Source organism: Schistocerca nitens, chromosome 10 (genome assembly GCF_023898315.1).
Source record: "Schistocerca nitens isolate TAMUIC-IGC-003100 chromosome 10, iqSchNite1.1, whole genome shotgun sequence".
NCBI lineage: Eukaryota > Metazoa > Arthropoda > Insecta > Orthoptera > Acrididae > Schistocerca > Schistocerca nitens.
The window spans coordinates 215,920,860-215,947,508 of NC_064623.1; the positions used below are offsets into that span (position 1 = coordinate 215,920,860).

Sequence of the window (26,649 nt, forward strand, 5' to 3'; positions counted from 1 at the left end):
GTATGTAGCTAACATCATATTATGATTTCTACAAAAAATTCAAATATGTAACGTTACAGAGTTTTTTGTGATACCTATTACGTGAAATTGAAGGAGAATGTATTGTTTATAAGGTTGAGCTGTTGTTTACGAAATGTAAATGATGTATGTCCATGGTCCTCATATAGTGTGCTTCATTTGAATTTATTGCATGGACGTTAGCTGTATTTTATCTTCTGTATTATGGAGAAGATGATTGTGATGCCTATGATGAAACGAACTACTTTCAGGTGACACATAGACAAATTAGCTTGATGGTTGTGGAGATGTACTGAGAGATAGGATCTTGGTGGGTAGAATTAGTTCTTAATTGTGAATGAGTTGTTGCAGCTTGTCTTGGTGTGTGTTTAGCGACATTTGTCAAAGAAAGGAGGGGCCTTATAAAAACAGTGATCTCATCCATCCCCCACAACAACATTGCTGATGCAACCTTTTCCTTTTTTATTGCAAGAAGTTTTATTGCACATGTATGAGCTTCTCTGCCTCCATAATGCAGAAGTGGATATTAAACCCAATCAGACAGTTGCAGGAACAGGCTCCCACTTGGGCTGGTTGATTATGTCCAACCAGCCCCATCAAGTTGTCAGACTAATAAGATTCCAATGGAGAGCTATCTTGCAGGTTGGCACACAAGTGTCTTATTCTGGACCACCTTGTTGGAGGCGATGCACACCAACATTTGCCCAACCATTCGTCAACCTTAAGCAAACAGATTGCACATAATATAAATTGTGAAGCCACTTGGCATTTTTTCCATTCTGAAAGCTTTACTACAATTGGTCATACGACATAAGTGCCGAGGGACATGGGGCGGGGGGGGGGGGGGGTGATCTGTTGTTATTGATGTTTGAACTTCAAAATTTAGGATAATTAGCATTGCAATTGCACTTTTGCATCTTTGGTAATTTTTATTTATCTCCAGATTCTGAAGCGAGGCATGTTTAATTACAATTTGCTCATGCACCTATCAGGCACTGCATGGTGGACTTCATTTTCTCTGCATTTGTATCTTGTGCTGAAAGTCTGTAAATCATGAAATATTCCCAGCTTTCTACTAAATAATAGAAAGTATATCATAGTATAACAGTTATATTGCGGCTTCTGATACAATTACTTAATATAGAAAAATATTGCATGTAAGGTTAGGATATGTACATTCAGCTTAATGTTACATGAAAGAGATCTGACATTTGAATGAATAACAGACTTGTCTTTCTTTCACCGTGACGTCATCTCCATTGTCACAGCACACTCAATAGTTGATTGGGCACCCTCCTCTTCCACGCCAGGATATCAAAGCGGGGAATAAAGATAGAGCCTAGCAGGTACCACAAATCGTCAGAATACTACAATTTACCATCTCACTTTGAAGACATGCGACATCCGTCCCTTTCAGTTCACATACAGAAACAGTAATGAAAACTCCAGGGAGTTTTGATTGTAAGCTGTCTCACTAATTAATGGTTTCAACTATCATGATCACCATTTGTTGGCTAGGTAGGTGATGGTTCCACTTTGTGGAAGCGACATGTTACACTACTAATTCCTATCCCCTCCCATTCCTCCACTTAGACCAAGGATGTCACCACAACTAAATGCATTGTAACTAGATAACTATGAATTACCATTTGTATTTTTGAATTCATCAGATTTAAATTTCTCAGAATTAGCTTTTATCATATAGTATTGTAAAGCTTTTTAATCCAAATGAAACTTAAGTACCAGCTCTCAGATTGCTATATAATTTGCGAACTAACTGGCCTTGTGTCTGGAATTCATTATTTAAGTCATTTGAAGGACCTGTGCTGTCAATTGTAAATGTTAAATCACAAATCCATTGGGACTAATTTACTTCGGGCAATAGCTTCTCTTTGATAGCCACAAAATCTGCTATTTATGGTTGAAGATCATAAAAATGTTTCAGCATATTTGCCATACTCACTCATCCCACTCTGCAGTGGAAAGATAAATATTCGTGATGGGGTAATAGGTCACCCAAGTACTGTTTGAACTGTAAGTGATGTAGTGTCTAGGACTTCATAAAATTAATGTGCATGGTAACCACATCAACCACATTTTTTGTTTTAATTCAATTAGCACACCAACTTCCATAAATAATGCTGTGAAGAATTGTTGAATTGGCTTTCTTAGTATTTAATTCAGCAGATTTTTCACGTAATATGCCAACTAAACCTTTTTGTGAAACAATTGTCACAGTTGTTCCATCAGAACAAGCTCTACTGACTTGAATGCACTGCAGGGTTAACATTTTGATGTTTTTTCCACTTGTTCAAAAATATCTTCTCTAGTAGTGGTTCCTTTTAATGGTTGTAATGCCAATTGTTCAAACTCTTTCTTTACCAACATGTAGTTCATCTGCAATGTCCAAGATGTGTTTCTTTATGAATTTGCTTTCAGCAAGGCTGTAGTGATTGGACAATTTTCTCTACTAACCATAAAACTAACTTCAACCAAATTGTCTCACAATGTCCTCACCTTGCTAAACATTTGATATTGCTTTTCCAAATTGGAATTAATATTTTAATTTTATCGTTGTGCAGTTGCCCTGTAAGCTGTCGTTAAGCAGTGTATTTCTTAGAAGAGTGCCTTTTCATATTATATTCTTTCACAACAGAACAAGGAAGCAGATTTATCTCTGTACATGGAAAAGAAATAATGCTCTGTCAATTTCTCCTGGAATTGGCAACATTCAGCATCTATGTTTCTCGTTTTAATGACAGACATTTTGTGAATAAATTTGGTACAGACACTCACAAATACTGTCCTGAAACTAACAAACAACTATGTGTGTGTGTGTGTGTGTGTGTGTGTGTGTGTGTGTGTGTGTGTGTTTTTGTTTTTGCCAGCACTGATCTTGAGATGAAAATACTCCTCCCCACACCCCTTCAAGGTAGTCAGCTCTTTCTCCACTCTGCGCATGCACGCGGGCCATGATTTCGAGCTCAGATTGGAAATGTGTTTCCCTTAGTCATTCAAATCCAATGGTGGCAAAATGGTATTGTGCACGTGCAGATTAGGCTAAACTTTCATTGGTCCATATCACGACCTGGAAACTCAAGGTAGGCTGAGCTGATCATCGGCAGAAATATCTGAAAATGTGACCCAGGTGGATTACGATGTGAGTGCCTTGCTGTCCCCACCCACCCACACACACACACACACACACACACACACACACACACACACAAATTGGTTCTATGGCCAGACCGAAACCATTCATGGGCTCGATCTGACCTGTGGCCATCAGTTGCCCACCCGTGCTCTACTCTATTCTGAAGTTCTATGACTTTTTGTTCCTTTGTCTCAGCAAGAGCCATTTAAGATCTAACACCTTGTGCACCAATGCTCGCACTTAACTCACTAGCTTGAGCATTTAAATGGGGCTGGACTGTCCACTAACACTTTTAAAATAGTTCTTTTAAGTGATTCTCCATTCTTCCCCACACTACAGGTATACTGCTAATGATTACCCTGTGCACATATAAATATTTTCCTTAAACAAATGTTCTTGGCACCAAAACATTTCTTATTGATCGCTCCTTGTATTTACTGATTATTTTTGTAGATTTGTTCGTGGCCTGACTGACCTTAAACATGTTGCCAACTCTTGTCAACAGTAACAAACTACCATGAAAAAGAAGAAAGAAAGAAAAAATGGCTTCAGTTATATGCCATTTATGCCTTTTTTTTTTTTTTTGTTTGGAAGGAGGTTGGATTATAAACAGTAAATTATGCAAGTATGGATGTCTTGTTTTCTACAGGAAAATGACTTCTGCACTGTTGTTAAAATTAAAATACAATGATTGACAGTATTAAAATGATTTTAATATTTTAATGAGACAAGATGTCTCATGTTTTAGAAGTGTTGGAGTAACTGTAATTTCATTGCATTGAATTGTTGATTTTTCATTAAGATTCAATAGGAGTTTATGGATAACATTTGGATTAGTTCCTCTCTCTAGAATATTTAAGATTATCAGATAGTTCATGATTTTGAGATAATGTTACTTTGCTCTGATTAGTAAATGATGTAGCTGTTCCTACATTTACCAGTTGAAGCTCGTAAGTGCAACAGCTGCTGTGGAAGAATTTAAAACCAATGGCAAAAAAGCAAGAAAAAATAATCTTTGGTATTTGTATATTAAGTTTCTCATTGGGCAGAATCCATGTTAAATTATAGTGCTACATTAGAGATTGTAGTCTGACATAGGAAGTATTGTTTTTCTTTCAAAAATGTGTCTACATTTCCAGCTGCAGAATACACCCCTCCACAGCCGAAGCAAAAAATCTGCCCAGTTGCTAAACTCAGCCCATACCGGGAAGAGTGAGTACATCAATCTTTGCTGTGCAGAGATGGACAGTTCCATTTATTTTTATTTGTGGCCAATGAAGTTTACACAGATTATATAATTATAATGTTTATATTATATTATGTAATTTCATTTCAAGGTGTATCAACTGTCTTAATGGAATATCCAAACAAAGGAATGCATTTTAAAACTAAAGGTTTAGAAGAATATTGGAGAAATTTTTGAAGAATTTCTTAGGCTTCAAATCAGTTTCTCCAGTCAAAATAGTGTCTGGATGTTTCTTCATACACATCAAAATTTCTAACTCTTCAAATATATTTAGACATTGCTACATCACTGGCTGTGTGTTTTTATTCTGTTAGACGTGAACTGAGTGAACATAGATTCATGCCAGTTCTGATGCCTTTTCTCAGATTTTTTTCCTTTCCATTGGCATGCAGTTTTTAATATAAATTTTGTGGACTATGGTGAGATTGTAGCCACTGATTTTTGGTATTTTTCTTGGTGTCTGTAATAGAGTTATTTATCTTTTCCTTAGTGGATACTTCATTAGTCTCTGTGTGGGTTCGAAAAATATCCTTTGTGTGTTTTTGGGTGACATGAGCCACTGTGAATTAGGCAGTTTATGGGTGTGTCTTTTTGGGAGATGGTAGATGTGTGCACTGGACAATTTTCTGAGATCTGGAAGGTTATTTTTTGTTCTTTGTTTTTCATTGTTGTTGTGATTTTATTTATTTATTTATTTATTTATTTTGTTAACTCCATTGTGAGTTGTGTGTGTCTGTTTCTTTTTGTTTTCTTTCAGATAAAATTAGAATATCATATTTATTAGCTCATTTTGGATGGTTTTTAAAACAGTTGTTCTCAATATTGTGTAGGAAAATATTAAGCAGTATCCACATCATAAATAACGCAAAACTTATTTCAACAGTGCACTTCATCATTTGTTGCCAGTCATGAAAATCACCAGTGCTGTAGAGCAGTAGCTGCTTTAGCGCCATTCTTGGACTGTGTTTCAATTATATATTTGATATGTGACTGCCTTCTCCAACAGTTTGGACCAGATTGCAACTTTCACATACAATGGAAGCAGGAATCTCGAGTGGCCAGGAAAGGGGAAGGGATGGCTGGGTACAGGTGGGGGGAGAGAAGAGTGCTGTCTATTGGAGCGTGCAGGGACTAGATGTAGGCAAGACAGGACTGCCAATAGGTACGGCATGAGGAGGCTGCAGGGAGCTTAATGGGGACCGAAAAGGGAGAGAAGCAGGAAAGGGGGAAGATGGGTGGGTGAATTAGCATAGAGCGGCACACGCAGAGGGTTAAGGGATGAGAATAGGGAAGAGGTGATAGGACAGAGGGTTGGAAACTCTTGGGTGGAGGGTGTGGGGAGAGTAGGTTACTGTAGGTTGAGGCTGGGATAGTCTTGGGAGCAGAGAATGTGTTGTAAGGATAACTCCCTTCAGTGCAGTTCAGAAAAGCTGGTGGTGGAGGCGATGATCCAGATAGTCTGGGTTGTGAGAGAGCCATTGAAATAAATCGTTTTATGTTCAGCTGCATGTTGTGCCACAGGGTGGTCTGCTCACTCTCAGCAACAGTTTGGTGGTGGCCGTTCACCCAGGTGGTCAGCTGGTAGGTAGTCGTACCAGTGTAAAATGTGTCATATATCAACTCTGCTGCTGTCGTTGCACAGTTATGTGTTAATACAAACAAATGTACTTAAGTGATAAATGCAACTAAAAGACTATCACAAATAATTTTTCGACCAAGAAGGACTTTATCAAATACAGACCACACAAACACATACACATTCATGCAAACGCAACTCAGCTGCCAGAGACAGCAGTCATATGTGTGTGAGTTGTATTTGTGTGTGGGCGGGTGGGTGGTCTATTATTTTTGACAAAGGCCTTGTTGTCCAAAAATGTATTTGTGACAGTCTTTTTGTTGTGCCCATCTGTGACTTGGCATCTCCGCATTATGATAAGTAGCAACTTTACTTTTATTTTGGTCTTATGTCAAAGTGGTAGGTGGATAATGACTTTTCTGGAGACTAGAAATCTACTCTGTAGGAATCAGCAGGGGTTTCAAAAAAGACGATCGTGTGAAACCCAGCTCGCGCTATTCATCCACGAGACTCAGAGGGCCATAGACACGGGTTCACAGGTAGATGCCGTGTTTCTTGACTTCCGCAAGGTGTTAGATACAGTTCCCCACAGTCGTTTAATGAACAAAGGAAGAGCATAAGGACTATCAGACCAATTGTGTGATTGGATTGAAGAACAGAATGCAGAATGTCATTCTCAATGGAGAGAAGTCTTCCGAAGTAAGAGTGATTTCAGGTGTGCCGCAGGGGAGTGTTGTAGGACTGTTGCTATTCACAATATACATAAATGAATTAGTGGATAGCATCGGAAGTTTACTGAGGCTTTATGCGGATGATGCTTTAGTATATCGATAGGTTGTAACAATGGAAAATTATACTGATATGCAGGAGGATCTGCAACGAATTGACACATGGTGCAGGGAATGGCAATTAAATCTCAATGTAGACAAGTGTAATGTGCTGTGAATACATAGAAAGAAATATCCTTTATCATTTAGCTACAATAGATCAGGTCAGCAACTGGAAGCAGTTAATTCCATAAATTACCTGGGAGTAGGCATTAGGAGTGATTTAAAATGGAATGATCATATAAAGTTGATTGTCGGTAAAGCAGATGCCAGACTGAGATTCATTGGAAGAATCCTAAGGAAATGCAGTTCGAAAACAAAGGAAGTAGGTTACAGTACACTTGTTTGCCCACTGCTTGAATACTGCTCACCGGTGTGGGATCCGTACCAGATAGGGTTGATACAAGAGATAGAGGAGATCCAACGGAGAGCAGCGCGCTTCGTTACAGGATCATTTAGTAATCGCGAAAGCGTTACGGAGATGATAGATAAACTCCAGTGGAAGACTCTGCAGGAGAGATGCTCAGTAGCTTGGTACGGGCTTTTGTTGAAGTTTCGAGAACATACCTTCACCGAGGAGTCAAGCAGTATATTGCTCCCTCCTACGTATATCTCGTGAAGAGACCATGAGGATAAAATCGGAGAGATTAGAGCCCACACAGAGGCATACCAACAATCTTCCTTTCCACGAACAATACGAGACTGGAATGGAAGGGAGTACCGATAGAGGTACTCGAAGTACCCTCCGTGACACACCGTCAGGTGGCTTCCGGAGTATGGATGTAGATGTAGATAATATTGTTACATTCCATCCTATATTTTCCATTGTTTGATTAAGTGATAAATGGATGGTTTGTTATGTTTTCTCTCAAAGTGTTACCTAATAATTATACTGCATCACACCTAACTCAATTCATCAAGGAGGAGTGGAATAGTTGAACATCTGGAATGTGAAAGTGTTGTAGAATGGAACTGGCACATTTTCGGACAAGAGTTTCCTGTTCAGAATGTTATATACTGACTCTGCTCTACAAGTCCTGGTAGTTTGTAATAGGTATTTCTGAATACCCTGTATTTAAAGTTCTTCAATCTACAGTGTGTGCTATGCTGAGCACCACATGTACAAGACATTCGTAACTTCAGGTGTTTGCAAACCTTGATATTTCTGAATTGCTCATTTTGTGTCAGTTTTGCAACTTATGTTGACAATAACTAGAATAAATCTATTTCTGAAGTTGCTTCTATCCATTAAAATATTTTTTTTTCTCATATCAAATAGTAGAAAATCCATGCTAGAATATCAACTATTAGGAACAATTATGAAATTTTCCCAGCCTCAATCTATGATAACCTACTGCCCCCACACCTTCCACCCAATATTTTCTGCCCCCTCTGCCCTGTAACCTCCTCCCAGCCCATGCACCCTCACACTCATTGTGCTCGCTCTTCGCCTCGCACCCACCAATCATTTTCCTCTCATCTCCTCTCCTTTTCCAAGCTGCCCCCTCCAACCCATCCGTCGCCTCCTGACACTGCCTGAGCATGCCACTGCCATCTTCTACATTGTTCCCTGCAACACTCTGCCAGACAGTATGTTTTTCTCCCACTTCCATGTCCCACTCCAGATTTCTGCTTTCATTCAACGCAAGAATTCCAGTCCAGCTAAAATGACGGGAGATGACTGTCATTTGTGCCTGAGGTGTGTCTGCTTGTGTTAATGTGTGTGTGTGATTTCCTTTCTTTTCTGAAGAAGGCTTTCTCCAAAAGCTTAGTATTTAGCAGTATTTTCGCTGTGCACATCTGCAATTTGCAGTCTGTAACAGTATATCCTTTTCACAATGATTGACTCTGTATTATACATGAAAACAGCTAGATGTCTGCATTCACTTTTTGCTAATGTGCTATCTGTTTCCAGGTGGAGAATCGAAGCTCGTGTTGTAAACAAGACACCAATAAGAAGATATTCAAATGAAAGCAGAGAAGGGAAACGATTTTATATGGAATTTGTTGATAAATCTGGGGAGATACTTGCAACAGCATTTGATGAACAGTGTCAGATATTTTATGGTCTCATAGAGGTAAGTGGAACTCAAACTTATGTTGAATCTAAACACAGAAAACTCTGGTGAATGACTTATGAAATATTTGTTTATTTCCATAAAGTAGTTTTTGAGCCTTTCCAGACTCATTTACAGATGGGGCATGTGGAAGTTAAATAATTCTGCCTAATAGATACTGGCTTGTAACAAAATGGGTGGTATTAGTTGTAGATCCAGCTAACATCTTGCAATTTCATTGCCTGTTGGTTACAGAATTCAGTACTCACTATACACACTGTCAATTGAAATCTGTCAACATCCAGCATATGCTGTACAGCTGGTGGTTTCTGTTCCCACTCGATGTTTATAGTGAATATTAGATTCTGTAGCCAGTAGGCATTTAAAATGGAAATTACCAGTTACTTATTGGCAACAATACAACTCATACTGCTGCATGTGCTATAAGTAGAGTTATACAATGGAAAATCTGGAATAAAAACAATATGAAATAGTTCACGGGTGAACGACTGGATGTCATTGTGCAATGGGCACAATGTTGTGAGAAGTGACCTCATCTACATACGTACCCTGCAATCCACTGTGTGGTGCAGCGCACGGTGGAGGTCTTTCTTGTTCCACTTGTAGATAGAGCAAGGGAAACGCTGCTGTCTACATACTTCCCTACAAATCCTAATTTCTCATATATCTTTGCGATCCTTGAGCAAAGTACACTGGTGGCAGTAGAACCATTTTGCTGTCAACTTCAAATGCTGGTTTTCTAAATTTTTCTCAAAAAGAATCTCACCTTGCTTCCAGGGATTCCCACGTGAGTTCCAGAAGTATCTCTGTAATACTTATGTGATGTTCGATCCCACTGGTAACAAATCTAGCAGCCCTCTTCTGAATCACTGCGATGTCTTCCTTTAATCTGTCACGGTATGTATCCCAAACACTCAAGCAGTATCCAAGAATAGGTCACACTATAATGTGCTCATTTCATTTCACATTGGTTTGCAATGTTACACCTGGATATTTAAATGACATGACTGTGGGAAGCAGCACTGTACTAATGCTGTACTTGAACATGACAGGTTTGTTTCTTCCAATCGTCCACATTTTCCTACATTTAGAGTTAGCTGCCATTCATCACATCAACGAGAAATTCTGTCAAAGTTGTCTTGTATCCTTCGACAGTCGCTCCACCACCTTACTGTACACCACACCATCATCAGCAAACAGCCACAGATTGCAGCCCTCTCTGTCTGCCAGATCATTTACATATATAGAAAATAAAACTAGTCGTGTCACACTTTCGTAAGGCACTCCTAAAGATACCCTGGTATCTGAGGAATACTCGCCATCAAGGACAATGACATTCTGTTGCTTAAGAAGTCTTCGAGCCACTCGTACATCTTGGAACCTGTTCATATGCCTGTACCTTCATTAACAGTTTGCAGTGGGGCACTGTGTCAGATGCTTTTCAGAAATCCAGAAATACGGAATCTGCTTGTTGCCCTTCGTCTGTAGTTTGAAGTATATTATGTGAGAAAAGGGCAAGGTGAGTTTCACAAGAACAGCTCTTTCTAAAAACCTGCTGATTCGTGGACAGAAGCTTTTTCATCTCAAGGAAATTTATTATATTCAGACTGAGAATACGTTTAAGAATTCTGCAGCGAACCAACGTTAGGGATATTGCGTGGTAATTTTCCAGATTTGTTCTTTTGCCCTTCTTATATACAGGAGTTATGGGCATTGTTTTACAGTCGCGTGGGACTGTGCAATCAGTGTGTGATTCACAATAAACGCAAGCTAAGTAAGGGGACAAAGCTGCAGTGTACTGTTTTAAAACTGGATTTTCATTCCGTTTAGACATGGCGATTTATTTGTTTTGAACTCTTTCAGTTGTTTCACTATGCCAGAGATGCCTGATGTGTCATCCATATACAAATCTGTGCAGTGGTCAAACAATAATATCTTAGTACAATTCTCCTGCACGAATGATTTCTTAAACTCGAAATTTAAAACTTCGGCTTTCTTTTTAATATTTTTTACTGCCACACCGTGCTGGTCGAAGTGTGACGATAGAAGCCTTAGACCGGAGTATCTATTTTATATAAGACCAAAATTTTCTCAGGTTCTCAGCCAGTTCATTTGCTTAGGTGAGATGGCAGTAGCTGTACATTTCACGCTGAGATCATTTTACAGACGCACGAATCCCAACTGACCATTGCCGTCATCTGCGCATTTTCTTTTGAACTGAGGGTGAACTGCCTTTACTTCTTCAGCAGTTCCCAAATTTTATTGTTAAACTATGGTGGGTCTTATCTGTCAGTCCACGTATTAGGCAGATTAGATTAGATTAGATTAGATTAGATTAATACTAGTTCCATGGATCATGAATACGATATTTCGTAATGATGTGGAACGAGTCGAATTTTCCAATACATGACATAATTAGGTTAATTTAACAACATACTTAAGTTAATATAACAACTTTATTTTTTTGTGTTTTTTGTTTTTCTTTATTTTTTATTTTTATTTTTTTAATATTTTTTTCTTTTTTTTCTTAATTTATATCTAAAAATTCCTCTATGGAGTAGAAGGAGTTGTCATTCAGAAATTCTTTTAATTTCTTCTTAAATACTTGTTGGTTATCTGTCAGACTTTTGATACTATTTGGTAAGTGACCAAAGACTTTAGTGCCAGTATAATTCACCCCTTTCTGTGCCAAAGTTAGATTTAATCTTGAATAGTGAAGATCATCCTTTCTCCTAGTATTGTAGTTATGCACACTGCTATTACTTTTGAATTGGGTTTGGTTGTTAATAACAAATTTCATAAGAGAGTATATATACTGAGAAGCTACTGTGAATATCCCTAGATCCTTAAATAAATGTCTGCACGATGATCTTGGGTGGACTCCAGCTATTATTCTGATTACACGCTTTTGTGCAATAAATACTTTATTCCTCAGTGATGAATTACCCCAAAATATGATGCCATATGAAAGCAATGAGTGAAAATAGGCGTAGTAAGCTAATTTACTAAGATGTTTATCACCAAAATTTGCAATGACCCTTATTGCATAAGTAGCTGAACTCAAACGTTTCAGCAGATCATCAATGTGTTTCTTCCAATTTAATCTCTCATCAATGGACACACCTAAAAATTTGGAATATTCTACCTTAGCTATATGCTTCTGATTAAGGTCTATATTTATTAATGGCGTCATACCATTCACTGTACGGAACTGTATGTACTGTGTCTTATCAAAATTCAGTGAGAGTCCGTTTACAAGGAACCACTTAGTAATTTTCTGAAAGACAGTATTGACAATTTCATCAGTTAATTCTTGTTTGTCAGGTGTGATTACTATACTTGTATCATCAGCAAAGAGAACTAACTTTGCCTCTTCATGAATATAGAGTGGCAAGTCATTAATATATAATAAGAACAACAAAGGACCCAAGACTGACCCTTGTGGAACCCCATTCTTGATAGTTCCCCAGTTTGAGGAATGTGCTGATCTTTGCATGTTACGAGAACTACTTATTTCAACTTTCTGCACTCTTCCAGTTAGGTACGAATTAAACCATTTGTGCACTGTCCCACTCATGCCACAATACTTGAGCTTGTCTAGCAGAATTTCATGATTTACACAATCAAAAGCCTTTGAGAGATCACAAAAAATCCCAATGGGTGGTGTTCGGTTATTCAGATCATTCAAAATTTTACTGGTGAAAGCATATATGGCATTTTCTGTTGAAAAACCTTTCTGAAAACCAAACTGACATTTTGTTAGTACTTCATTTTTACAGATATGTGAAGCTACTCTTGAATACATTACTTTCTCAAAAATTTTGGATAAAGCTGTTAGAAGGGAGATTGGACGGTAATTGTTGACATCAGATCTATCCCCCTTTTTATGCAAAGGTATAACAATAGCATATTTCAGTCTATCAGGGAAAATGCCCTGTTCCAGAGAGCTATTACACAGGTGGCTGAGAATCTTACTTATCTGTTGAGAACAAGCTTTTAGTATTTTGCTGGAAATGCCATCAATTCCATGTGAGTTTTTGCTTTTAAGCAAGTTTATTATTTTCCTAATTTCAAAGGGAGAAGTGGGTGAGATTTCAATTGTATCAAATTGCATAGGTATGGCCTCTTCCATTAACAGCCTAGCATCTTCTAATGAACACCTGGATCCTACTATATCCACAACATTTAGAAAATGATTATTAAAAATATTTTCAACTTCTGACTTTTTATTCGTAAAGTTTTCATTCAATTTGATGGTAATACTGTCTTCCTCTGCTCTTGGTTGACCTGTTTCTCTTTTAATAATATTCCAAATTGTTTTAATTTTATTATCAGAGTTGCTGATTTCAGACATGATACCCATACTCCTGGATTTTTTAATAACTTTTCTTAATATAACACAGTAGTTTTTATAATTTTTGATAGTTTCTGGGTCACTACTCTTTCTTGCTGTCAGATACATTTCCCTTTTGCGGTTACAAGATATTTTTATACCCTTAGTAAGCCATGGTTTCTTACAAGGTTTCTTACGAGTATATTTAACTATTTTCTTGGGGAAGCAGTTTTCAAATGCATTTACAAAAATGTCATGAAATAAATTATATTTTAAATTGGCATCAGGTTCACGGTACACCTCATCCCAGTCTAACTGCTGTAGGCTTTCCCTGAAATTTGCAATTGTTAAATCGTTGACTGAACGTACCACTTTGGAGGACTGTTTAGTATTGCTGAATGGAGCTATGTCATATATTGTAACTAGCTGTGCACCATGATCAGAAAGACCATTCTCAACAGGCTGAGCATTTATCTGGTTAAACTTATCTTGGTCTATAAAGAAGTTATCTATCAGTGAGCTGCTATCCTTTACCACCCGAGTAGGAAAATCAATAACGGGTGTCAAATTGAAAGAACCGAGTAATACTTCAAGGTCATTTTTCCTATTACCCTCTTTCAGAGAATCTACATTGAAGTCCCCACAAATAATAATTTGCTTCCCCCTGTCTGACAGATAGCACAACAAGGAGTCCAAATTTTTCAGAAATAGATGAAAATTTCCTGATGGGGACCTATATACAGTTACAATTATAAATGTGCCTTTATTTAATTTAAGCTCACAGGCACATGCTTCTATATGTTTCTCTACACAAAACTTTTTTGTTTCTATACTTTTTGCACAATGATAACTTTTGACATATATGGCAACTCCTCCTTTCTCCATATTTTCTCTCATTACATGTGCAGAGAGCTTATATCCACTTACATTTACCTTATCCATATCAGTAACAATGTGATGCTCAGACAGGCATAGTATATCTATTTCATTCTCAGCTTCTAAATCTTCTAAACAAACCAGAAGCTCATCTACTTTATTCTTTAAACTCCCAATATTTTGATGAAATATACTTACATTATTTTTAATTATACCTTTATGAGAACCTTTCCTTATTCTAACATTTGCAGTACTCTCCTGTCTGAGTTTCTCATTGTGCTTAGGCCTAGTTCCTATACCAGTGGTCACACGGTGTTCAGAGAGGCAGATTATGTCAACTGGGTTGGGTGACTTTAATTCATCAATGCAATTACCTAGGACTGAGCTACAACTTGGTGGAAATAAAATTTCTGGTGATTGGTGAAAATTTATAATTGATAGCTGTGATTGGTGATCCAATGTGCTAGAATTGTGCTGTTTAATTTCTTTCCTAAACTGAAGATTTGTTTCAATCCTGACCTCTCGTAGAACTTGACATCTTTCTGTCTTACCTATCCTAAAAAAGGTGCTGCTCCAACACCTGTAACCACTGGTATTTTACCATTCATGGCAGTGCCTCCCCCCCTTAAATTTCCTGCTATTACCCCAGCCAGTTTCCCCTTCCCTTTCCTGTTGAGATGTAGGCCGTGCCTGGTATAGTCCCACCTACTGAGATAATCAACAGGAACCACACCAATATGAGCCCCCGCACCCGACCCAAGCAGCCGTTCCAACTCCAAATTAACTCTCCCAACAGAAGAGTCCAAATGAGGCCGGTCATGACGTCTCAGGACAGATACAAATTCAACATTGGTGTGTCTCGATGCCGACGCAATCTTTACCAGGTCACACTCTATACTGTACCCAGGATCTCTGTCAATGCTGTTCCCTGGCCCTCCCACAATAACCACGGTGTCTTCCCTGGTAAATCCTTTACAGAGTGAACCTAAATCCTCTGTCACCTGATCCAGACTAGCACTTGGTTTGAAAAAATTTGTGACCTGGTATTCTGGTCCTAATTCCTCCTGCAGAAGTTGGCCTACACCTCTGGCATGAGAACTGCCTAACAACAAAACTTTCTTCCTTTTCGATAACTTTCCTACATTCTTTTTCAATTTCCTATTGAAAGTTTGTTGTGTCCTGTCTACACCTACCTCTGCTTGAGGCTCATCAGTTTCTAACTGAAGCAACAGGTCAAACTTATTTTTGACATTCACCACAAAACTGTCAGACTTAGTTCTAGGCCTGTTCCTTCTGCTACCTGTTGCCACTTCCCACCTCTCTTTGCCCTTCTCCCTCCTTAACCTGTCCAGATCTTCCCTAGCCTGATCTAGCTCAGCCTGAAGGGCAGCAATTTTCCCCTCCTGTTCCACTATCTTCCTATCTCTGCTGCAAATCCTACATAACCACTGATGAGCCTGATCCACTTTCCCAACACCCACGCCACTGCAGTCCCCCCAGTGAAAAAAACTACTACATCCATCACACCAAACCCCGGAACTAACAATTCTACGGCAAGTCAGGCACTTCTCACTCATGGCAAAAATAATACTTTAGCTAGAATAAATCAATTAAATTACCGAAAATCAAAAAAGACGTTACAAGAATTAAGCCTATTCACAAATGTATATAAGCAAGTTTCCGATTTAAAATTCCGCTGTTTTTCTGAGATCTGTATTAAAACAATGAAGGTATACGCTATTTATTATATATTTCACTCGATGGAATGAAAAAAAGGGCAATTAAACGAGATACTTTAAGTTTGATTCTCCAAAAACGTTACGAGAATTAGGCCTATAAACAAATGTATATAGGCAAGTTTCTGATATAAAGTTACGCTGTTTTTCTGAAATCTGTATTAAAACAATGAAGTTATACGCTATTTGCGGTAGTTTACTTATTTGTTACCGAGAAACTAGTTAAATTACCGTGAAACAAGAAACAAACACGTTTACAAAATTTAAGCCTAAGCGCGACTTCGCGAAGTTACGATCTTTTTGTGTTTTCTGAAAAAATACGCAAAGAAAAGTGAAACCTTTAATGGCAAGACTAAACGATACACTAATGCACGTATTTAATTTGTTGTCGGCGTTAAACTAAATTATATTACTGTCTAAATCACTTATCTTTCTGGAAATGGTTTCTGGCGTCACTTACTCGGCGGCCATCTTGGAACCAAGCTACTTCTCCAAAGCACGATTTACAATCAGCTTAAGCTTTGCCCATAATTCCTCTACATCCATCACACTGGAACTAAATGTTGCCAATTCATTGCCTAAGTGAGATGTTAACGACTGCGTGAAACATCACTTGTGGTACCACATATTCGTAAGTTAAATTAGGTTGAATACGAGGCACTGTCAAGAAAACATATAATTAATTTAGGCTCAACAGGAGCAACCAATGAGGCACCAAATATTAGTACTAATGGCCCAGAACTCCATTGCCAGAACACTTAAACTCAGTCAGTTGCAACCCTCAGTATAGCATTCTTACCCACACTCAGTTGACAGAACCACTGTCCAGCAATTCCAGGGGATCCAGAACTATCTCCCTCCAGTGGATCATTTTAACTGCCCCATTAAAAACACAGGAACTCATTGTGCCTGCTCCTCGTGCAGGTCGACTTGCAGAAGGAATACTGAAGAGCTGCTCGTGCCACAGCCTTCCCATTGCAAAGCTTTGTGACGATAAATACCAGGCTACACTCGGAAGAAAGCGAGATCTGCTCTAGACCGGTGTCTTGTTTCCGACTCGACTCGCCAGCTCCGAGCCACGTCCCTGCTGTGCAAGATAGCTTGCAGATGGTGCTGCAGACCCACCAAAATACGCAACAGAGAGACAGCGTGAAGCCGAATCGACACATCGTGGGTGAGCTACGTGGCTCATTGATAACTTCACTGTCTCACTCAAATTAGATCTTAGTGGTGATAAAAATATTGTCAACAGCTGTGAACTCTCCCCCTCCTATGCTATCTAATATGTTGTTCCTATATGTGTTCCATGGCTCATTCAGTATCTCAAAACTTTCTACTTTGGGTGTCAGCTAGATCTCAGTCCCAAGACTAATTTGAGCGCGAGAACGTCCCTAGAGGATAGTAAATTTGGAAATTTAGTTACAAATACTTTGACAATTTAGCTATAAAATTTTGAGTCAACATAGCTCGACTCTGAATGCACTCTTAATTTTTTTATCTCTATATTATCTGGCTAGTATTCATCATAGTACCTCAAACTACCACCTTGCCTAAAAAGCCTCCATATGCAATCCACAAGTACTCTGACACCCAAGTAGTTGCTTCTTTTGTGTAGTGCGCACCTGACCTATAAAGGCGAGTCCTACCAAATGCCACTCATCCTACTGTGAGGATGGATCTACCATGTTGGGTACTCTAGAAAGTGCCTTGGCAGCAGAGCCTGTGGGTGTAACAAGTGACACCTGAGGTGTCATGCGATGCACCAGGTTCTGTGCCACCGCTACACCCTGACAGACTGCCTGAATTTACACTTATTCAAAAAAATGAGAGATTAAGCCTCTTAAACAGAAGCATGTATGAATTTAAGAAATAAACTATGAAGAAAACACACAAGAAGTTTACTATGTATCTTTCCACTCTGGAGATGTGTAACAGAGAGTTCATCAGCTTACCTGATAAAGGCAACGTAGTCACTTGTTGAAATGTTGTGCCTGTAAGACATTGACATCTGACTGTTGACCTGTGAACTATTTCGTCAATAGGATATAGGGTGGATATGGTGTTATGGGCGCTCAACAGTGTAGTCTTTAGCGCCCGAATAGGATACAGGGTACATGGCTATTCACCATAGTGTGAACACTGAGGGACAGACAGCCACAATGAAACTACATTTAAATGTACTTTAAATGTGACTATCTGTAGTTGAAACCTTAAATGTCCCTATCTGTCATTTGTTGCCTCATATAAGTGGTGAGTAGCAACCCATTCAATTTCATACATATAGAATTATGTAACTTTGGCATTCCCAAAGATTAGCCTCAAAAGGATTGAAATCTGGTTTATAGAAATAAAAAAAAGTTCCATAACTGACTGGTAGCAGTTTCCTTTATTTATGATAAATTAATAGACACTTTTTATCTTTGGTAATATCCATACAGGGTAAGCTTAATGTGAAGCTTCTGTAGTTTTAGGTCATGTCTCTGACTTCTTTTTTAAGTATTGGCATACACTGATCTCATCTTGACATAATTAGACATTTGGTTGTCACTGATATGTAGTAGTTTTAGAGAATTTGTACCAAATTAAAGTTAAACAAGAAAGCAGAAAAGAAAACTGTGAAGGTTAAGAGTAGCACAGTAATTTGAATGCAGTGTTTAAATAGTAATTGAAACTGTTGCCTCTGAAAGTGTTACCCGGATGAGATAAAACGTGAATGTACATAAATCACAAATGAGTTTCGAGAAAATTTGCTGATCGAAGTTGGAATGAAATGAAGTTGTAGACAGTTGTCATATTTTGAAGTTTATTGGGTTAATTTTAAATTGTACATATGTGAGGGGCATTGAGGAAAGCTGTCATAGCTAGTCAAGATTCACATTTAATGATGATTGATATAGTGATGAAATGGAACTGCCAGTGTATTATAAAACATCAACATTAGTTATTAGCTAAGTCAAACCAACAAGTTTTGTTGTAAAACATGGCTGTGTACTTTTCACTGACCTTCGTTTAGAAGGAAAGTCACTGTCATATGTTGCTTCCTCCAAGAATTTTGAAGAGATAATGGAAATTATTTCATTCCCAAAATCTTGCATTTGCTCTTTTCTAAAAACTCTAAAAGTGTTCATCACACGTGTCCTCACCACCCACATTGTGAACACAGAGAAGTCTTTCATACGAAAACTACATAGGATCACACAGTCACTTGCTGGGCTTAGAAATGGTGTGTGTTTGTGAGTTACATGGAACCACCTTTATGTGAAAGTGAATGCAAATCTTTTTGTATTCAGAATGTTTCAACCAATACCAACATTTTTGCCTTTCAGCGGGTAGATTTTTGTAGTAATGGAACAAGATTGCTCTCTGGCACATCTTTGATTGTTTTAGAGTCTTTTGAAAAACTTAAGAAGTGGCTTACAAATTTGAGGTTATGGTCCCATATTATAGTGTGGTTACCGTATTTACTTGAATCTAAGCCGCACTCGAATCGAAGCCACACCTGAAAAATGAGACTAGAAATAAAGGGAAAAAAAATTTCCCGAATCTAAGCCGCGCCTGAAATTTGAGACTGGAAATCCAAGGGGAGAGAAAAGTTTTAGACCGCACTTCCAAATCGAAACAAAGATGGTCCACTGTAACAGGACACACAATTTACGTCGAATGGATGAAGATACAGCTACAGTAGTTTGGTTCAAGTCGTAAGCTTAGCAGTTAAGCTTTACCAGGTAGCCATTGCTATGTGTCAGGCGCTCTGTCCGTATTTATACGGGTACCCTTCCCTTTTGACATGCTTCGTCTGGTTTGAAGCGTTTTCTTATTTTGCTTTGATCTGATAAGTTCTCTTTGTTATAGGTGTTTATGTCACTCTAAGCTGAAAATGCATTATTGTACTGTGTCACGCATTGTTTGTCGCCGCTTGCGGCATGGCTTGCTTTTGTGCACGCTAAACGCTGCTTACAATAAAAAAAGAGAGGAATTGTCTCATTAGGGAAACAATGGAAAGACACTGCTATTTGTTGTCACTTACACTGCTGCTTTCTTTTATAATGATAACAGGAACCAAATAATAGACTGAGTATAATATAAGATGTTCCGAATGAGAGTTTAGCGAAAAATTTTCTCCATTTGAAAATCTTTGCAGACAACTCTTTAGAACATTACATTGTGCACAGAAATTAGTCAGAAATCTAGTCAGTTGCCGTGCTTTATTTCTGACTGTATCACTATTCAGCATAAGAATAACACGAATATAAACGTGATATGATATGTATATTCTTCCGTGTTTGTTGCTGTCTTACTCTAGTTTCGTAGTTTATTAGGCAGACAGGATTTAAATGAGATAGCAGCAAACACGAAAGAATGCAAGGCATAATGTTTACATTCGTGTTATTCTTATGGTGGAGACAATACTGCATGTGATTCACGATTCATAAAACCTCCTATTAGCAACCATCTCATGTCACAGGTAGGAAAAAATTCAGAACGTAGAGTTGGCCATATTGACATACATCCCAAACAGTCTTGCCCATCAGATTTTCGTAGTGAATTTTTAGTGATGACTTCAAATGCAGTGTGTGTTGTTGTTGTCTTCAGTCCGTAGACTGGTTTGATGCAGCTGTCCACACTTTTTTATCCTGTGCAATGCAGAGTAGCAACACTTATAAAATAAGATTGAAAATAACTTAGAAATTAAATGCTGAAATTTAAAACAAAATTTTATTAGGTTTGTAATACATCTTAAACGAAATGTTTAAAATATGAGCCATGATTCTGAATAACTATCACTCGATTCTTTGTTGCTCATTCCTTCATACAGAGCGTCGTCCTTCGTACCATCTAGTGCATCGGATATCGAACATTTTTTAAATGCTTGTTGCACAGTCTGATTTGGAATACACTTCCATGCATCATAAATCCATCGGCACACTTGCAACAAACTTGCGCATTTTACGCATCCTGTTGGTGTCAGTTGTCTGTCGCATTTCGAAAGCCAGTCTGTGTACATGCATTTAAGCTTGTCCTTATGGACGTCAAGTGGTTGCAGAATTGACGTCATCCCACCTGGAATTACTGCCAAGTCCGTTTTGCTTTCGTCTAATTTTCATTTTACTGCAGGTGTTTTATGGCCTGCGTACACATCTAATACCAACAGACTGCGTAAATCAAGCATTGAGCCAAGACGACAATTCCACACATGCCTAATCAATTCCAACACCATGTCCTCCGAAAACCACCCAGTTTCGTCTCCTCATACAATTAACAGTTTTTGGAAACATTTCCAATTTCGGTAAAGTCTTTCGCTTGAAAACTATGAATGGGGGTAATTTATGTCCATCTGCTGTGCAAGGAAGCATGACAGACATCCGCTGTTTTTCACTCCCTGTTGTAAGAACACTTACGTCTTTCTTTCCTTTGGCGTCAACCGTATAATTTGATGGCATGTCAAAATATATGGGAGTTTGGTCAGCATTTCCTATCTGACCAAGAAGGTATTGCTTTGCTGTGCGCCGCCTAATTATGAAGCGCTGAAGTTCCACAAGTTTTTCTTCATAGTTTTTCAGCAGCTTCTGTGCAACTGGAGTTCGCCTCCGAAGTGAAAAACATCAGTGCTTCATAAACAGATCAATCCAGCTGCGACTAACGTTAAAATTTTCGATTTCTTGCTCCATAGCAATTTCATGTGCCTTAATTTTTAAAATTTCAGCGTGCACAGGCAGGAATTTCTGACTGTGTTCCTTAACAAATTCATTTAAAATCACTTCTAGTGCATGATATCAGTCACACTTTGATCCACTAAATGCTTTCCTGCTACTTGAACATTCAAATAATTTGTCTCTCTGCAGTCGTCATCGCCTGACGTTGCTCTGATCAATACCGTATCACAGACCTGCACGATTAGAGCTTTGTTCCGCAAAAGAAATAACTCCCCTCTTGAATTTGGCACTATAATGAAAGCACTTCATTATGGTCCACTAACACCAACAAGCACATCACAAAATTCCACGAAGCAATAGCTGCCGCTACGTGAAATCTTAATAAGCCCCAGTGTATCAACTCGTGCAATTCCTGAAGCCTTGTGCATTGTTGGTATTTCTGTGTAAAGAAATTTATTTTTGTTGCTACGAAAATTTGAAAGGCTACCACATTCAAACATGAACAATATGGAATTTCTATTTACTTCGTTGGATAATGTATGAAAATGCATAGATCGAAACTCGGTGCGAAGGAAAAAAGCTCATCTTCCGCCTTTCATTTTAGTTATTTACTGATGCAGAGGTTTTGGCGCCAGTATTTATCTTTGTGCCTGCAAAGCATGCCTGTGTAGCACTACATATATTCGATGGCAGAAGTTAGTTGTGGCGGCACCTTCCAACATTTTTCAGAACTTCCGCTTACTTTGCACTCAATTCTAAGCCGCAGGCAGTTTTTTGGGTTACTAAAACTGGAAAAAAGTGTGGCTTAGATTCGAGTAAATACGGTACTGTGCTTGTGTCAAATTGCTGTTGGGAACACAGATGTCACTTCGTTGGCCTCAGTCATGCTATCTTAACTTTGGTTGGACGAGGAAAATTAGTGAAGGTCCAGGCTAAACTGTCATTTCAACTACTTTAGTTTGGGACAGTTGATTTTTGTCACCTGGTGTAAGAATGAATGTATATTTTTGTCACCTGGTGTTGGAATGAATCTATATTTTCTTATCATTGAACCTTCAGGTATCTGTTGACAGAATGCCAAATGCTGAACCTTTACCTTTCATAAGTATGATCTGAAATGAAACGTAAATATGCTTACCTTTCAGTCTTGCCATGCTATCTGTTTTATTAAGTCTTTTTCATTCTACAAATTGGTAACAGTATACATTATTTTGCAGGAGGATAGTTCAGTTTTTTGTAATTTTATTTATTGGAGTTCCCATAATTTCATTTCTGTCTTCTCCATGGAGCAGAAACCATTAACTACTTGATAGTGTTACTGTTTTCTGTTATTGTATGGATTGCAGGTGCAAATGTGTAATACAGTGGTACCAAAAGTGCAGAATTATGTACATGTAACATGTATTTACTGTGACCAGTGTCCTTGGTTAAGTGGAAGTGAACTGCCTAACAAACTGCATGGAGTATTTATAAGTCAGCCAAGAGGTTTTACCCCCACACTGTCCTCCACAGTGTTATTCATTACCATCTCCTCACTGCTGTAACACAGAGCTGTGGGCCCGTAATTGTGCACAGTGTAAACTATACCAGAGTTACAGCAATTGACAGCTAATTGTTTATAGGTCAGGTAACTTTGCAACAGACAATGGTGGGATGCTGTTAGTAATATAACTGTTGTGATTCATTTTTATTGTGCACTTTGTTTTTCTGTAACCCACGTTTATTTTGTGCAACATAATGCCGAGAGTTAGCTGTGCATGTGATTGGGACAATAATATCCTGCAATCAAATGAAACATTATGGTTCCAGAGACCTTTTCAAGTCTCGTACATCTACGACGTGTATGTCTGCAGACTGGAGCGACGAATGAAAATTTGTACGAAGTGCCGGATTAGAACCCAAGTTTCCTGCTCACTAGGCAAATGTGTGAACCACTATGCCACTCTGCTACATTGGCTGTGCACAGTTGTACGGACTCCCCTAGAACACACATTCCTCATTCCAAATTTCCATTCACATCGTAGCCCATTTGATACTGTCGCCAGAACTGATCGTGGCCGCTGGGTTCTGAATTGAGTGGAAAGACTGAACCGGAGACTTCAGAGATTCTGTGACAAGCTAAGCTGTGACTTCTTGGACTTGCACCAGAGGGTTCAGAACTGTATGGTCCCCCTAAATTGGTGAGCTAGCTGACTGTGTGGGTTGGACGCAAAGGTTTTTTAGATTAGGTGACTCTCGATCCAGTCCAGATAAGCATAGCTATAGGAAACCCAGAAGTATCGGTGTAAGATGAAGGACGTGCCTCCCCCATGTGAGAGCATTAAAATCATTATAGTTAACTGCTGAAACATTCGCAACAAAGTGCCAGCACTTGAAGCACTCGCACAAAGCAATGAATCTCCCATAATACTGGGGCCAGAAAGCTGGTTGAAACCTAAAATTCTTAGCAGTGAGATATTTGGGGAAATAAGGGTTCATCGAAAGGACAGGCAAATGGGAAATGGAGGTGGTGTATTTGTCACTGTAGGCAAGAAACTCAAATCTATCATGGTAGAAATTGAACCTGAATGTGACATCGTTTGGGCAAGATTGAGTGTGAGTGATGTGCATAAAATAGCAATACGGTCCTCCTTGTCACCCAGTGGACTCGTCTCCTGGCATAACTAAAAGCTTTAGGGAAAACCTCGTCGAGGATATCCACATCGAAACTGGTACGAGTGATGGTGGCAACAGTGATTACCAAAGCCTAAAGGACAACTAAAACAAGCAGAAAGCTATATGTTTGGTAAACCTAGATAAAAAATCAGTAGTGTCATATCTCAGTGAGGAACTTGAAAGTTTCAGCTCGGAGAAGGATCGTGTAGAGCAACTGTGGCTCAAGTTTAAAATAATTGTTGACGATGCACTGGGCAGATTTGTACCCATTAGAACAGTTCGTAATGAGTGGGCCCCTCCATGGCATACAGTATCTGTAAATGAACTAATGAAACAGATTACTGTGTAATAGGTGTAAAACGAAGCATAGGCCTGTAGATTGAGTGATGTCGAATGAAACGTGTTTGGCCGGCAAGGGCGCAGTGCGTGATGCCTTCGTTGTCTACTGTAGAAGAATATTGTCAAATTATATAGAACGACACCCGTAGAAATTCTGGTCGTATGTAAAGGTAAAGGCTGTTAGTGGCACCAAAGTTAATATCCAGTGCACAGCAAATTAGACAGGAACTGAAATGGAGGGTAGCAAAGCGAAATCTGAAATGCTTATCTCCATTTTCAAATGTCTGCTTGCAAAGGAAAACCCAGGAGAATTGCCCCAGTTTAATCCTTCTACCACTGAAAAGATGAATGAAAAAAGTGTTAAGTGTCAGTTATGGTGAGTAGCATCTGAAATTGTTGAAACAGCCATTGTTTGGGCAAAACTCAGGAAAGCTCCAGATTCTGTTCTCAATTTGCTACTAAGTTACCCCCTCTTCTAATTACAATCTATTGTAGATCCCTCAAACAAAAAACCTTGCCTGGGAAAAAGTGCAGGTCACACCCATGTACAAGGAGGGTAGTAGAAGTGATCCATAGAACTACCGTCCAGTATCCTTGACGTCGATTTGTTGTAGAATCTTAGAAAATAGTCTGAGTGCAAACATAGTAAGGTATCTTGAACAAAATGGCATCTTCCATACCAGCTAGGGTCTGTTCCAAAAACACTGATCTTGTGAAACCCGACCCACAATTTACTCACATGACATACTGAAAACTTTTTATCAAGGCAGTCACATAGATGGTATATTTCTTGATACCCAAAAAGCATTTGACTCAGCACCACAAATACACTTATTGTCAAAAGTATGATCAAATGGGATATCAAGTGAAATTTGTGACTGTATTGAGGACTTTTTGGTAGGGAGTACATAGCATATTATTTTGGTTGGGGAATCGTCGTCACTTGTATAGTAATGATCTTGCTAACAATATTAGTAGTAACCTCAAACTTTTGCAAATGATACCGTTACCTATAATGAAGTACTGTCTGAAAGAAGCCACATAAACATTCGGTCAGATCTTGAGATGATTTCTAAGTGATGGAAAGATTGACAACTTGCTTTAAATGTTCATAAATGTAAAATTGTGCACTTCAGAATACAAAAAGATGTAGTAGCCTTACACTATAATATCAGAGTCACAGTTGGAATTGGTGAACTCATAGAAACAACTGGGTGTAACGCTTTGTAGGGATATTAAATGGAGTGATCACATAGGGTCAGTCAAGGGTAAAGCAGGTGGTAGAATCTGGTTTATTGGTAGAAAACTGGGGAAGTGCAGTCAGTCTACTAAGGACATTGCTTACAAATCACTCGTGTGACCCACTCTAGAATATTGCTAAAGTGTGTGGAACCCATACCGAGTAGGACAAATGGGGGATACTGAATGGCGACTCCATAGTGTCCTGTGCACTACGACCAGATAATGGGTATACTTGAAAGGAGAGACAGCATTGGTCGTATATTTTTGTTTATTATCGCAAAATCGATTTTCGGTCACTTAGTGACCATCTTCAGTGCTGTAATATATAACTTAAATTGGTAAGCACTGGTGTCAATAAGCTTACGGCGATCACATAGACTTGAGTCTATGTGATCGCCATAAGCTTATTGACACCAGTGCTTACCAATTTAAGTTATATATTACAGCACTGAAGATGGTCACTAAGTGACCGAAAATCGATTTTGCGATAATAAACAAAAATATACGACCAATGCTGTCTCTCCTTCCAAGGATACTGAATGTGTACAGAGAAGGGCAGCACAAATGATCACAGGTTTGTTTTACCCTCGGGAGAGTGTCAAAGAGATGCTGAAGAAACTGAAGTGGGAGACTCTTGAGGATAGGCGTAAACTAACCTGAGCAAGTGTACTAACAAAGTCTTAAATGATGACTCTAGAGATATACTACAAACCCCTAAGTGTTGCTCACATAGGGATTGTGAAGACAAGATTACAATAATTGCAGCATGCACAGAGGCATTCAAACACTCATTCTTCCCATCCTCCATAAATGAGTGGATCGGTAATGGGAAGAAACCCTAATAACTGGTACAATAGGATGTACCCTCTCCCATGCACTTCATGGTGGTTTGTGAATTTAGATGTAGGTGTATTA

The 26,649-nt window shown here is 38.7% G+C and overlaps 1 protein-coding gene across 4 annotated transcripts in view; it reads left to right on the top strand.

Annotated features, from left to right (window-relative positions):
* LOC126210582 (replication protein A 70 kDa DNA-binding subunit-like) overlaps window positions 1-26,649 on the top strand; it is a 339,516-nt gene that overhangs the window by 95,746 nt on the left and 217,121 nt on the right. For all 4 annotated transcript variants that reach the window (XM_049939850.1, XM_049939849.1, XM_049939847.1 and 1 more), the window contains exons 10-11: window positions 4,312-4,384; window positions 8,737-8,899. In XM_049939850.1, the coding sequence (XP_049795807.1) occupies window positions 4,312-4,384; window positions 8,737-8,899 (236 nt within the window). The remainder of the gene's footprint in view (window positions 1-4,311; window positions 4,385-8,736; window positions 8,900-26,649) is intronic.